The sequence below is a fragment of the Hippoglossus stenolepis genome, chromosome 14, assembly GCF_022539355.2.
Source record: "Hippoglossus stenolepis isolate QCI-W04-F060 chromosome 14, HSTE1.2, whole genome shotgun sequence".
NCBI lineage: Eukaryota > Metazoa > Chordata > Actinopteri > Pleuronectiformes > Pleuronectidae > Hippoglossus > Hippoglossus stenolepis.
Window position 1 is genome coordinate 23,615,552 of NC_061496.1, and position 14,901 is coordinate 23,630,452.

The 14,901-nt window shown below is 39.9% G+C and overlaps 1 protein-coding gene across 16 annotated transcripts in view; it reads right to left on the reverse strand.

Moving 5' to 3' along the window:
* Window positions 1-1,074: 1,074 nt before the first annotated feature.
* Window positions 1,075-14,901, reverse strand: part of kif1aa (kinesin family member 1Aa) — a 42,732-nt gene continuing 28,905 nt past the window's right edge. For 8 of the 16 annotated variants that reach the window (XM_035176837.2, XM_035176831.2, XM_035176834.2 and 5 more), the window contains 16 exons: window positions 13,326-13,434; window positions 13,103-13,169; window positions 12,907-12,991; window positions 12,708-12,813; window positions 10,833-10,859; window positions 8,241-8,355; window positions 7,996-8,129; window positions 7,856-7,917; window positions 7,628-7,773; window positions 6,159-6,347; window positions 5,879-5,950; window positions 5,625-5,746; window positions 5,268-5,411; window positions 4,984-5,176; window positions 4,777-4,895; window positions 1,075-4,021 (listed from right to left, as the gene is read on the reverse strand). In XM_035176837.2, coding sequence (XP_035032728.1) covers window positions 3,979-4,021; window positions 4,777-4,895; window positions 4,984-5,176; window positions 5,268-5,411; window positions 5,625-5,746; window positions 5,879-5,950; window positions 6,159-6,347; window positions 7,628-7,773; window positions 7,856-7,917; window positions 7,996-8,129; window positions 8,241-8,355; window positions 10,833-10,859; window positions 12,708-12,813; window positions 12,907-12,991; window positions 13,103-13,169; window positions 13,326-13,434 — 1,733 coding nt within the window. In that variant the 3' untranslated portion in view covers window positions 1,075-3,978. Of the gene's footprint in view, window positions 4,022-4,776; window positions 4,896-4,983; window positions 5,177-5,267; window positions 5,412-5,624; window positions 5,747-5,878; window positions 5,951-6,158; window positions 6,348-7,627; window positions 7,774-7,855; window positions 7,918-7,995; window positions 8,130-8,240; window positions 8,356-8,748; window positions 8,773-10,832; window positions 10,860-12,707; window positions 12,814-12,906; window positions 12,992-13,102; window positions 13,170-13,325; window positions 13,435-14,901 lie in introns of all 16 variants that reach the window. The other 8 variants (XM_035176836.2, XM_035176835.2, XM_035176828.2 and 5 more) reach the window with 2 other exon arrangements.

Sequence of the window (14,901 nt, forward strand, 5' to 3'; positions counted from 1 at the left end):
ATACTGGCTTAGAGTTTGCTTTTATTCATTTACTACACCAGTAAACGAAGTGTTCCGGGTTTGAGGATACATTCAGAGGAAAGGGTCAGTTTGACCAGTTTACTGGTTTAAAGGTCTCTGAGGATCAGTAATGTTTGTGGTCATGGCAACTAGATTCAGCTGCCATGGTAACAACAAGGTAGTTCATGAAACACATGCACTTAGCTTTGTTAAGAAAAAACATATTTGTTAAATTACATTAACAAATATGTGTTATACGTCCTCACTGCAGTGCTAATACAATGCATAAACAATTCAATTCATATATTGCATTTTTGTTATATTGATAAAGATTATACTGAGATAATATTTGTCCTTGTTTTATTGCCCTGCCCATGTTCAAATATATGAGCTTTTAGTCAGTTGTGGCCTAACAGTCAATAAATTCAAAGGTTTACTGGGTATGAACTGAACCAAACATAAAATATTAGGTCAGAACATAAAGTATGTATGTATTAATTGATAGTTGTCAATGATAACAACTTGACATTTGAAACCTGGAGGTCTACACAGGTTATCCCATTGCTGAAAATGGTGATCTCAGCGACTTCAAAATTAATCTCAAAAATGTTCTGCTTAGCAAAGCTCCTATTCAATTCTCAACTGAGACTGTTTCTAGAGTCTGGCAACATAGTAGAGCCCGAGCAGTCAGGATTTACACAGGAGTATAATGTTTACACTGTCTGCTCTCAGAGTACAATGTCAGGTCCCAAGGCATTTTAACATTAGTTGTGAAACTCTTGGAAAAAAAATACTATTCTGCATACAAATGGATTGATCTTAGTTACACTCTCCCGTTTCACTTGAGGATGTTAAGTTTTTTTATAATCACATCCATTATACACGTGTATCATGTATTTTCAGGGAATTATTAGTGTCATTTATTTTCTGGTCACAGGTCTCTCTTGAAAAATACATTCTGATCTCAACGAGACGACCAGTTTAAATAAATGATTGAAATAAAATGAAATAAGTGCCGGTCACCATGTCCAATAACAAATACAGTACAAAGAAGAAAAAAGAAGAGTCCATGACTTTGTGTTGCATAATTTCCATGTTTATTTGATATATGACAATGTGTTTAGTGTACACAAACATTTGACGCTAAACTCCAACACTCAGAGACACTGACTGAACTACTGCCCATTTAAGATTTTGTAAATGGGTGCAACTTTATAATACAATGTTCACAGCAATCATGTTTATGTACAATGCAAAATCATTTGATAGTGCGAGAGAAAAAAAAAAATCAGAAGTGGAAGCACAAAAATTTGAAATGATATTCCTTCAAAAGGGAGGGATTAGAAAAAGTAGATGTTGTGAAGGCTGTTGGAGCATGACGGTGATGGTAGAAGAGTGAAAGACTGACAGGAAGGTAACCTACAGCATTACTCTGTACAAGATGCCCTACAGGGCAATGATCAACCAATTACATCCTCCCACACATCAGTGGATAAAATATTACAGATATGCCCCATTTCGTTCCCTGATAATCACCCACTTACAATCAATAAGGAACCAGACCGTGAATCACAAGTCAACACAAGCACTCCAGCAAAATAAGCATTTTTTTTAAATATTGACGTACATTCAGTGTGATTTTGTTTGTGACTGTGCCAACAAAACTTTGGTTGGCTCGAATGTGATACACATTAAAAAGGCGCGATGAAAACGAGAGGAATAATCTCAACATTAAGATCAGAGTGGAGCTGACATTTTCAGATTCGGTTGTAAAGGAAATAAGACAGAGACGAGTGCATGAGACAGTGATGATGCACGGTGCAGCAGGCATGTGTGATGACAAGTAAAGCTGGATAAACTAGGGCTGCACTCTCTGCCAACAACGTATGTGATCACCACATCGATCACCGAAAACAAATAAAAAGATATGAACAGGCCGTTTAAGTTATAAGGACTGACAGTAGTACACACGTAGGGTTGTCAAATGGTTTGATTGGAGAACTTGAAAATATGTCCACAACACACAGAATACTTTCTAATCTCAGAAATTGATATTAGACTATTATATTGAAATCACTGATACAAACATGGGGGAGTGGTGTTAGAGCTTACTGCCACACTTCAATGTACTTTGACATGAGATACGGAGAAATAATACGGTTAAATGCTTTGAGATGCTGTCTGCGTATGTAGGTGACACGTCATTTACTGTACATTATGGAACATGCTCTCTAGGCTGGCTGACCTGAGGCACGCTCACCCTTCAAACTGAAACCATATCAAATTATAAGCTGACAGGGTTGAAAAAGGAAGCAGGGTCGATGCAGCATTGATTGTTGGACAAATGACAGCATATGTTCTTTGACAACACAAATACGGTTATAGCATAGATTAGAATGAAGTATACTGTGTGTTATGGAACATTCTGTATCACATAGCATCTGATTGCCACATTTGAAATCTAACATTTGCAGTACGCGAGATGATTTGTCTGAATATGTACGAGACGATGATGATGATGATGACGATGCAGAAATGTGATGTTATTATCTGCAGACACTTCCAGAACAGTATTATAGCAGCATGAAGGATGTAGTTTCAAAGCAACTGTTGCGGGGGGCATACTGTACAGTACGCCAATACAGTATGATGATAAGAGAGGCACTACATTTAATCAATATACTGTACATTTCATTCAAACTGTTTCTTATTCTTTGCTGTGAGGAACACGTTATACTTTTGATCATTTAACAAGGTAGCTTTGTGCAGTATCGAATGGACCACCTTAATATCCTCTACCTAATGTATTGATCTGGTCAGATGTTAGTTGGTGTGACTATCCGAATCTTAGAGGGGATGTTATCATTATTCCATCAGGTAAAGAAACTGGCCAATCATAAAGTTATTGAATTGTTATTAATTGCATTGGGGACAGGGTTGAGTTATTCAAACATTGAAGGAACTTATATTAAAAAGTGCAGTGTGCAGAAATTGCACGGTACTACTACTTTAGAAATATAAATGTCTTTGTCAATAAATACATGCAGAAATAAATAATAAAGCTGTTAAATATCTAAATATATCACATTTAAAAACAAATAAAAAATCCAGGTAGAGAATGAGATTAAGTTGGGAGGATTAATGAGATGATATCCGATTACTTAACATGTGAATGGAGATACCCACAGTGCTCCTACAAGTAGCTAAAATGACACGGACTTATCAAAATGCCACAAGAACATGAAGTTTATGATGATGTGATGTTTCCCTCGCCAGGCTGTGTGTGCTAAAGTTTCTATGCGGTTTTTTCGGCGACACGAGGCAGACGACTCAAAGTCAGGATTCACAGACCAGAAAGAAGAGAGAAATATTCAGAAGAGCTGCACTCAACTGTCATTTTTTTCTTTTTTTTTGTGCATTTCCTTGCTGTATGTTGTATGCAAACCTGTTTTAGACACTGTATATATAGCAGTAGAGTAGAGAAGAATCTGCATGTTTGCCTATTTACTGATGCAAATGTAGCAGTGTGATCCTCACTGCCGCAGCAGCTGCAGATGAGATAAATGTCACTGCATTTTCTTAAGGAATAAATGTATAAGGCTTGATGTGTCACTGACAACAACTACAGTACATTACCATATATATGTAATCTGAGATAAGAAACCTGTTGCTACTTCCTCCATTTTCTTCATTCGTCCCTCTATGAACAAACTCCGGTACAGTATAGTGACAGCTTTTTGAAGAGGTTCTCCAGACTACAAGACTCACACTGCGGCAAAAGGCCTGACACGAAAATGGACGCTTTAGGTGCAGAGGACACTAGTGATAAACTGAGAACGCACAGGGGGAAGATGGTTGTCTGTGGTGGTGATGGTGGTGGTGGGGCTCAGCACGGGGGCGGCGATCAGGACGTGGATCTATTTACATGTAAGTCTTTGCGATCAATCTTCTCTCATGATATTTGTTCAGGGTGTTGTTTCACATCCTCATCTGTCCGGCTCGTCTTCTCGACAGCTTTGACCTGAGAAGCAGATAAAAAGAGGCAAATTAAATATACAGACTTTACCAACAACTGGAGAAGGAAAAGATTCATACTATTATGAGAACAGAAGTTGTAAACTAATTTTAAGATAATAGAGTCACAATATAAAAAAAAGTATAATTAATAATTACTTTATTGTGTACTTTAATTAATAATATTAGAATAATGAAGTCATAATATTACGAGAATACAAAATAATATTACAAGAATATAGTCATAAGATTACAAGAATAATGTCGTAAATTTAAGAGGATAAAGATGTAATACTATGAGAATAAAGTTACCTGCATTAAAATGAGGAATGTGGAGCATCGTGTTAAGTTATACTTTAGTATAAGTTTCACAAATAACATAATACACACATCAACACCACATTCTCTTACGTATTAGGACTTTAAAAGATTGTGTAATAAACTGTCTATTCTGAAAATCCACTCAGAAATTGCCTCGTTTGCGAAGCAGGAAATGTTTGCAAGGGGTCGACTGTGAGGTTTTAGTTGGTTACACCTTCGTGATATTCAAAGATGTTCTGTAGTTTGTCAAGAAACAATGAGATTGATTTCAGATGTTGGATCCAGAAGGAGCAGAACTCCGGCAAGCAGCAATATTATGATTTTTTGTCTAGTTAAATTACCACTTTATTCACATAACATTACACTTAACCTCGTACATTTTATACACACTTTTATCAATTAAATTATTATTTTTCAGAGAGACAACTTTGTATTTTTTACCTGATAGTTCCTGCAAGGAGAGGATTAAATGCGTACAGCCAGTCATGCATCTCTTTGTCATTTGTCGCTTGAAGTAATATTCCACGATGTTCTGTGCACACAGCAAATGTGTTTGGAGTCTGTTGAGAAAGGAAGCAAAGTCAAATGTTAATCTGGCACAAGAGAAGCAGAAAGAGAGGATCAAGGGGATTTTGTTGAACCACCCACCTTCAGCATCGCCTGCTGGTCCTCACTGTACTCCACCTGGGCAGACGAGAGATTGAGAATCGCCCGCTCCACCGCGTCTCTCTCTGTGTTGTAGATGTAAACGTACGGCCGCCGCACCACAACAAAACGCTTCACCCATCCGTTGGTGTGTGGCTCCAAGAAATGTATGTAACCCTTCTTTGACACGATGGGGCTGAAAAACCAGAGGACAGTTATGACCACATGTGAGACCAAAGGGTTGTCGTCACAGCTCGAAGTGATCACAGTTTTTGGAGTTGACTCACCTGACTCTAATCTCCTGGATGTCAGGGACAAATTTGCGGCTGCGGGGCTTTGCTTCAGGGGCTCCATTGCTGGACTTCTTGGCCTCTGGATCCTGCTGTGTGTCAGGACCGGGGCTGACGGCACGAGAGCGAGGCATGGGTGGTCTGTGGTACAAAAAGAAGAGGCTTAAAACCTACACCTTATGGAGTTCATGCACTTCACAATGACTCAGCAAAAATACCATCCTCCGTGCTTCATGTCATCCAGCTACCAAACATTTTAAAAGAAAACACGATCCATACACTACACAAAACGTAATCCGGACTGCCATGTACACATAATAAAGGCTACCAAGGATAACAAGTCTTAGCACTGACCTGAGTTCAGTGGTGCCATAGCAACCCTCCACCAGTGAAGGGCACGTTGAGGAGGGTGTGATTGTGTTGAGAGCAGAGATTGAAGTGGAGTCTCTGAGTGTTGTGACCGACATCTCTGAGATCTGGAACACACAAACCCACACAGACACACACAGGGTCAATTGTGTGGAAACAATCAATAATCAAATTGTATTCATTCATATAGATAAATTGATATATACTTATATATAAATGGAAGTTTATAAAGCATTTACCTTGCTTTCACTGGCACTGACACACACATGGCCGTACTCTCTGTTGAAGGAGTGTGTGAGCAGCCGCAAACACTGTAAAAAGGAGAGAGCTTAAATGTCTGTTCATGAAAAAAATCATATTTGTGATCCCACTATATTTATCTTTGCCATTAATGTAGATACTGTTGGTTCATGTGTACTTCCTTTTGTAATGACAGAGATCAAAGAGGATAATAAAATACATTAATGGCTGCACACATCAAACCTGAAATTTACACTTTCACAAAAAATGATGGCTGACCTTGGCGGCGAGCTCCCTCTGCCTCTCCGTGGCGAAGTCAGAGCCGGAGCTGACCTCTGGATCAACCTCGGGGGTCTGAGGAACCTCGCTCAGCTCCTCAGTGACACAGGCCTGCAGGGACTCCTGACCCATGAGCATGGTGGACTCCAGTTTCTCTCTCAACAACAGGTAATGTTTGGTCCTCTCCACCTGAGAGAATGGAGGAAAAAAAACATCAAAATCATTGAGAAGAGACAATGTCCCTTAGATTTAGAGAAAGCAAGCTACTTTTGGAAATAGCAGAGGGAACGTGTTAATTTGACTATTTCCAGTTCTTTTCTATCAGACAGATATTTTATTATATAGTTAGAGGGATGTAGGTTGTGATATCTGGTGGTGTGAAGCTGATCTATTCTTCATTAACCATCACATCTTCCAAAGTCTCGTGTGACCCGTTTCTCTTATCATTGCTTTGCTGATGACATCCTGTTTTATGTCGTTTTTGTAAAACTAAGGCCTTCAATTCTCAACTGTTAATTTTCTCAGAAAACCTGTGCCTGTTCTCTGCAGTCATATCAACCAAAGAGTTTTTGTCTCTGAAGTCAGGTCTTACTCAACTTCCCAGGCTTCTAACCAGGGGCAGATCCAGGGGGCACTGGCCCCAGCTGAAATCTGATTGGCCCCTGAAGTGACCCTGTCCTGTCAGTAGTCTTCTTTTCTTCTTTTTCTTATTTAATAAACTAGTCACTTACGAACAATACTAGTGATAAATACGGCAATTTGTTAAGGCGTTTTAGTTTCTCAGCACAATATGTTTGAACATGGGACAATTTTTATAAATATATTCAATGAGGTGTGGCTTTGCTCAAAGCTACAAAGCAAACATTAAACAAAGAATGACTTGTGTGCACCTTACTGAATTAAGAATTGTGCATAGATGTTGGACATACAACCGTCTTTGTGGCTCCTTTATGGCCCCTTATTAAGAAAGATCTTGGATCCACCACTGCCTCTAACTTAAGTGGAGTGCACACTGCATTTATAGTAGGTAGTCCTAGTAAATACTCTTATAATGAATTTGATTACTTTTTACTTAAAACCTTGAAGAAGAAACAGCTTTCTTAATAGTATGTTAGGACACATTTATAGTGAATTCTGGGAAACACACCATGATCACAGGTGCACAGATTTTGCTGCAAGGCCCTCCTGTTAACACACCACATCTGTATAAAGTAGTAAATTTCATGTGCATAGTAAACTACATATGTAAATTTGGGGCTGAATCTGACAAAAAAAGATGGAGACCAATGACTAATGATCTCCATTATGTGGATGTTTTAAGAGGGTTTTGCTCAAGTAGATGATTTAGAGACACATGTTTTTTAACTAGTGTGTTTCAAAAACCGAAAGCCAGTGGGATGTTTCTTCAGATGCTTATAAAAGTAACTTCTATAAAATGCTATAAATGAAAAGCAGCATAAGCTCCTCACATCTTGAAGGAGGCTGAGTTTCTCCAGCTCCCACTGGTGGTCCAGAATGAGGCTGTCACTGCGAGGCCTCCACCCAGCCAAGTTCTCCTCCCCACGGACGTAGGCCACTGAGGTGTCCAGCACCCGCCTGCGTCTCCTCTGCATACCTAGGTTGAAACAGGTGCAGGGTTAAAGGTAACACAGGTAACTCAGGGTAATTCCGAACGCTAAGCGTGTCTTGACTCTTACCTGGGCTTCCTGCATCTGCTAGGTTACATAGGCTAACCTCGTACACTCCCGTGACTCGGTTTCTAATAAAGGAAAAAAATACAAAAATCAGCTGGGTGGACACTACACAATGTTTTTATCGTTTGGAATTTCAAACTCACCCATCAGCTGCTCTCAGGCTTCCAGTACCGAAAAGATTGCGGATGGAGCGGGAGGCTGAGAGCTTTGTGTCTCTGGAGTAAAACACCATGCAGATATCTTTGGTTATGACTGCGGGCTGGGTGCAGTTCTCCATCTGCAGTTGATAAAAGTGGAGGATTAGCCAACATTGTTCCTCTAGAGTAATTTACACATGACCCCTATTACTGTAGGACCTATTTCCACTCATGAGTACAGTGTAGAGTACCTCCAGATAGGCTGAGAGGGTCATGTAGATCTTCTCCCCATATGGAGTGACTCTATTTAGCAGCAGAGAGTTGTGCATGGAGCTATCCCAAGCTGCTTCAAAGCGATAGAAGGTCCTGAGGTGGTTTGTTGGAGAAGAAACCAAAGAAGAATTACTCAGCGGTCTTTAAGAATTCAAGCAGTAGATTAGCAGTCAAAGCTAAACAAGAGACATGTTAACTTAAAATCATAAAAAATAATTCAATAATCAAAGAATACATACAAAACATTTAATTTAAGTCAATTTACTGTTAGCACTGAGCATTATTTTAACATAAAATTAGTATTCCTTCAAATCTCTGTACAGAAAAGTGCTAATTGAATCTGTTTTGCATGCAACAGGCTAACTGAGCTAAGGCATTGTGCACAACACCATAGAAAAGCAAAGGGAGCTGAGATGACTAAAAGTACAGAGAAAAAGGGGAGATGAAAGACAGCCAGAGGAAATGAGGGACAGGGCAGTGAAATACCTATGGTCAACTCCCAGGGAAATGCTGTGAGAAAGAAGAAATCAGCAAAAGAATAGAAAGTGAGAGTCAGGAAGTATGTTGAGGTTATGCGCTTGTGTGGCTGGGTTGGTGTTTGTCTTTGTTCACACTGTTATCTCATTATGCCGTGAATGGTACATTTCACCCATAAGAGACCACATGAGAAAACTCCTTTTGGAAGGTGTTGATCGACTTGATGCAATCTCTCATCCTGACCTCCCATTGTAAAAAGGTAAAATAACAGCACGGCCATTCTTCAAGCAAATACAATACCGCTTTCTGTTATGCCTCTGATTTGCTCCATACGTTAATGTACAGGATTTTTCCTATTTCCCCTCTGGGGAAATTCTGTAATCACACACTGAAACCAGTTATTCCTCTGGCCTGCCGCCCGGTGCAGCCTTAAATCTGAAAAAGATAATCCAAGCAAGAATTGTAAAAGGAAACTAATGTTTCTGTTAGCCATAAAAACAGGCTGAATGTACTCTTCATGAGCTTCAGATGTTGGGCCCAAAAGGCTATGGACTGAGGTGACCTTGTGGGAAAGTGGACAGTGTGACTGCAGAGAACTTTCTGCTTCTATGTGTGAGTGACGGGGATTGTAGTAATAGCCTGTTTTTTTAAGCAACAAGTGCATTAAAACACACACACACACATACACACACTGTTTTCCCAGTAGTAGAAACCTGTTTGCTTACACTACAAGTGAGCAATTTCCTCTTCACACTACCCCAACATGTGCTTCTCTACATTTTACTACCTCCTAAAAAATGCAGGAGCCAGGATTGAAGTCATGCTTCTGGCGGAACATGTGAGGAACCGTTTGTTTCTGCTCTTTGGCACAGTTTCACCGAGGTACGAGCGGGATTTAAAAATATTCATAACATTGCAGTAATTTGGGGCAAAGTGCTACTGGTGAGGTAATGGCTCACTGGATTACTTTTTAATAGCTGCATTTGAATATTGTGCCAGAGCGGGTAATGTAAATGATGTGATCCATATTACAGCACTTAAGTAATAGCGTGTGACTAGTGTTCCTGTTACTGCTCCGGGCTGTGGTGGGAAGCACTCTTTGCCCCTCGGTATTTGAGGTAACTAAGAAAATCATATCCATGGATTCAAATTATTGCTTCACTGCAAAGTTCAACAATATGAAAACAACAACGCTTTGCACTGAGTTAAAGGGAAGATGACAGTTTTTCCTGAAAGTGCAGGATGCATCTCGTTGCTTTTGTTGATTCAAATGAACTGTTGTATTAATGGCTCACTACCACCCTCTGCTGGCAAGTATGACTTATACAGCTTACTTGTAATGAAACCTTAATGTTCCACCACAAAGAAGTCAACAGATCTTTTGGTGATAAGAGCTGATGAAAAACGTGTGATCTCGGCTCAGGAGGCCGTCTAAGGTTGCTGCACCTGAATGCACCGGAGAATCCTGTCTTGTTGTGAATGAGTCTGAGTGGAGAATCTCCTGCTGTGTTGTGCTTGTGTGAAAGGAAAACTCTGGAGAAAGTTCAGACCCAATCCTGCGGACATTCTGCGGCGTTCCTGTCTGAAAGCGGGACTATGCACAGCAAGCCTATGCAGTGTCTATACAGAGTCGTGTTGATGTTGTGACTTTGCTGCCTTTTAAATTGAATAAATTAGAGTCTGGGAGACCAAATATTGGTAGCTCACTTTCTGAAATGAGCCGTATAAAGTTCCTGCAGCAACTGCTAAGTTGGAAACAAAGTGTGATACTGGCCCCACGACACCTCCAGCAGAGACACAGCCAAGGACAGTCCACATGAAGCACAGCGAGCCATGCAGACCCTGTCCATCAGACTGATAACAGCTCAAACACATAACCCAGCACAGCAACAGAACCAGGGACATGCAGGGAAGTTTCCCTCACTTCACATGAGAGGGAGGAAACAAGGAGGCACAGATGAATTGCTGACAGCGATGGCAGAGTAGGAGAGAAGGATCACTGAAGGCTAACTTGGAATGACAGTGTGTGTAGAGGAAATTAGAAAGATGAAGGTGTTGGTGTAACGCACGAGAAGAAAGGCAAAATAATATACCTAGGCATGTCCGAATCAAGAAACTGTCTGCAAAAGCAAAAAAAACAACATTCTGTTAGTGGAGGGAGAAAAATGTTAGCATCCATTTACACCTTGATGTTAGTATGTTCAAGACGGAGCAGAGACCACACGAGGCCACAGCCTGGTGCTGAGCTCTTTGATATAATTGATGGCTATTGAGGCCTTAACAGGAAAAAAATTAAGTTGTATTGAGAAGCACAGGGACGGACCCCCCCAGTCAAAGAGAGTCCGATGGAGCAGGGCCACTGGTCACAGATGCTTGGAGCATTTGCCTTATATAGACTCAGAGTCATTAAAATCAGGTCTGGGTGACCATTATTGTTTCCCTAAGGCTTTTGGGAGAGTGTGTTGGTGATGAAGCGAAGCACTAAAACAGAGGGTTAAATAATTATTATCGATAAATAGCAGTTTTCTTGTGTTTTACTTGATGATATGATACTGAGATAAAGGCCAAAGGACATTAATAGAAAAACTACACTGATATTTGTCCATATAACAAACTAAATATACAGTGATATGTTATAAAGTACTACTCAGCAGTTACTGCACACCTATAAATCAGGTTAATCGGGTTAATTGTTGCAATAATTACTGTGTTTCTTCAACAAAAAAGGTTCCATACTAACACGGGTTCACATTGTGGGGCCTTAATCGTTTATAGAAACATACTGCCCTCTACAGGTTGACTACAGAAAAGACAGTCAAGGGCAACTAAATATCAGTATGATATTAGCAACGACACAGATCTGTGGGGCTGTTGTCTCTCAACATTACAAATCATTCAGGCCCACCTTCTCCCTTTTAGTCTATGATGTCATCGGCAATCAAACAACACACCTAAAAACAACATTTTAAGGGTTTCAAACTAGACATTGTATAGATTTACAGAAATTTAGCTTATTAATACAGTTGTGATTTTTAAATATTAAAAGTTAACCAATGGATTGAATTAAGTGAAGATGAAGTGTTAAATATCCAATGCATGACATCATACTGAGTCCAAATAAAGGTAGTTTAAGGTGTGTTAGTGAGTATACAATACTTTTAGTGACCAATGCTGCTGAATAATGTGGTAAAGACATGCACTTTACAATTCATGTTGTGGTGAATTACAGTAATAATTGACTGATCTGATCGGTTTATACAGAAGTGAGGTATAGTGCAGATGTAAAGGCTCCTAAGGTTCATACACTGGTCATTTCAAGGGTAAGCAGATTTAACATAGTTGAGAGATGAGAGTGGTTAGATGTGAGGTGACCGACAACGTGAGATGCAACATGTAAACGTGATGACAACAATTTGCACAACAAAAGCACAGATTAACATCAAGGAGGGTCGCACAGCCAGCATGGACAAGTTAATTCATAACAAATTTACAAGGGTTTTGTTAAATTCACAGAGGAAGATTTATTTTGTGAGTGGTCACTCTGGATTTTTTATGTGTGACCTCCTGCAGTTGGAAACAGGAATCTATATTCATGCAGAAACAGTATTAACATAACAGCACAAAGGAAATCGCTGGGATTTGCTATAACATTCAAGTTGTGCCTCTTCTGCCATGCTTTCTTTCTCACAGCCGAGTGCAGCTGATTAACTTTGCCATGCATTTGTCAGTGTGTTGCGTTCCAGAGCATGAGTGAAGCAAGGTCCTCAGATCAGGCTGTTGCAGCGAATTCCAATTCAGCCAAGCTGCCACAACGGTCAAATACATTTATCTGTGGCTACCAGAAATTCCACATTTTGAATTCACCAAGTTATGAGACATATAAAAGATACAATGATACAGAGTTGAGCTTATTTTGCAAAGATCTTGCAGTTGCAATGTTTCCATTAAATGTCTCCACCAGAACGTACCTGTCGTCATGCATGGGTCTGACATACCCCGTAGACAAGATGTTGAGGGAGAGAATATTGGGGTCAATGATGGTCTCATCAGCTTCAGGGGTGCTGCGGAGACGTCCTGGTAAAAGCACACATGCCTCAGTAACAACAACCCATACACATGTGTACATGTTTGCTAATCAAGGTAAGAAAGCCTGGAATCCAAACTCACCAACAACAAGCTCACGGACATCTTTCCAATCCATGTCACCTCCTGATTCATGTACAATAGTAACAGTGATTCTCCTCTGGAGGCCCTACACAGGTGAAGAAGAGACAGACAGAAAGAAAAAGAGAAACATCTGCTTAAATCCAGGGTATTTAAAATATTCAAAATATTATGTTTGCTCACAGTGTGACTGACGTACCTGGTGCAGTAGGAACGTGCCATGGCAAGGCATTCCTCCTCTGTGGTCGACCACTGCAGGGATGTAGCTGGAAGGAAGGAGAGGAAAACAAGCCTCACTCAATTTGTAGTACAAGATAGATTTATGTGATATTGATTCCAGTAATTATCAAAAGTATCTCTATAATTTGAATTTCATGGAAAGCTCTGCAAAGTTAATGACAGTAGACATATAGACCACTCACTCTCCATTGGCTTCCAGCTCACAGATCTCGAAGAAAACCATGAGATCATATTTAGAGTGGCATGGTCCTGCCTGTGGGCGGGTCATGGTTGTCAGTTTGGTTGCAGGTACTATGATGAAAAAGGAGATTATAAGAGGTTATAAAGGAAGTGAACAGGGAGAGAATGGCTCTAACCTAACAAAGGAAAGAGAAAGGGAAGAAAAAATGGAAATCAGTGACACAGGGAAGGACAGGAACCACTAAGTCCTGGAGAAGGACATCCTCTCCTTCAGCAGATTTTTATCAACTCTGCAGTCTTCTCTTAAAGGAGAATACCACTAAATCTTTTTTTCCTGCAGTTTGAGCTTCACAAGCTCTGGTTCTGTGGGCTCTCAGTTTTCCCAAATCCTTTAAATACACAAATACACATTAAACCATTCTGTGCACAGCATATGTACAAACTCTTTGAACAGTATTCTCATTTAAAAGTATCTATGTTTCTCATTTTTAACCCTTTAACATATAATATTTGGTATGTTATGTGTAATGTGTTTGTTTGCTTCTGCAAATATATTAATTTGCAGAAACATTTTCCCACAGCACGAATGTATACAGAATGGCCTAAATATTGTAATATATACAATATAATATAGCATTCAAAATGTATTTTCATTTCCTTAATTCATATTCTGTTTATTATTTTAAAATTTCAATTGTCTTTGATGTGTAATATATAAATGTACAAAATAATGTACAATATAAAATATAAATCATTATTATTATTGATTGAAGCTACTGTGATTCAGTTCAAGAGGAGCTCAAAGAAGGAACTGCAGGGAGAATCCACCACGCAGGTCAACAGTAAACACACAGTACACTCGTGAGTCAATCCAACTGAATGCTGCCACAAGAAAGGTCCCTTTTTTATATCAAGTCATGCCATTCTTCAAACTATTACAGCTTCTACTAGTACATGACCAGTAGAAACTGCAGTAGAAAGATTTTGGATATGCTGCTTGCTGGTTTTTATGTCAATTGGGCCTTGTTCAGGCCGTGTGATCTGGTATTAACATCCGTCCTGAGAGATCTGATCTGTGGTTAATGTAAGATACATGTGCTCATACCTGGTATAAGAACGTGTCTGGAATGTGTCTCCTGTGACCCCATGTGAACAGATTTCACTTCCCCGCTCTATATGCAAATAATCACGTACGTCATGTCTGTTCCCAAAAGACCAAATGATGTTGTTTTTACCTAATCTGAGTTTAATGATGTGTCTGATGACAATGTGTGTGTGTGTGTGTGTGTGTGTGTGTGTGTGTGTCAGCGTGAGCGGGAGAGAGGGATAGAGAATGATTTGCGTTCACACAGTCTGGCCACATATGTCCCAGACCACCTCTCAAAGTGTTTTTTTTGTGATCGGATCTCAGGGCACATTCAGGACGCGTTTAGGTGTGTTCAGACCAGAACTTAGTGCTGACCACTTGTGATCAGATAACTTAGGACGGATGTTGATACCAGGTCTGAATGGGGTTTTTGTCTGCCTCTGAACAGGAGGGTCACAGGCTCAGTTACACAACATCGAACCAGGACCCGG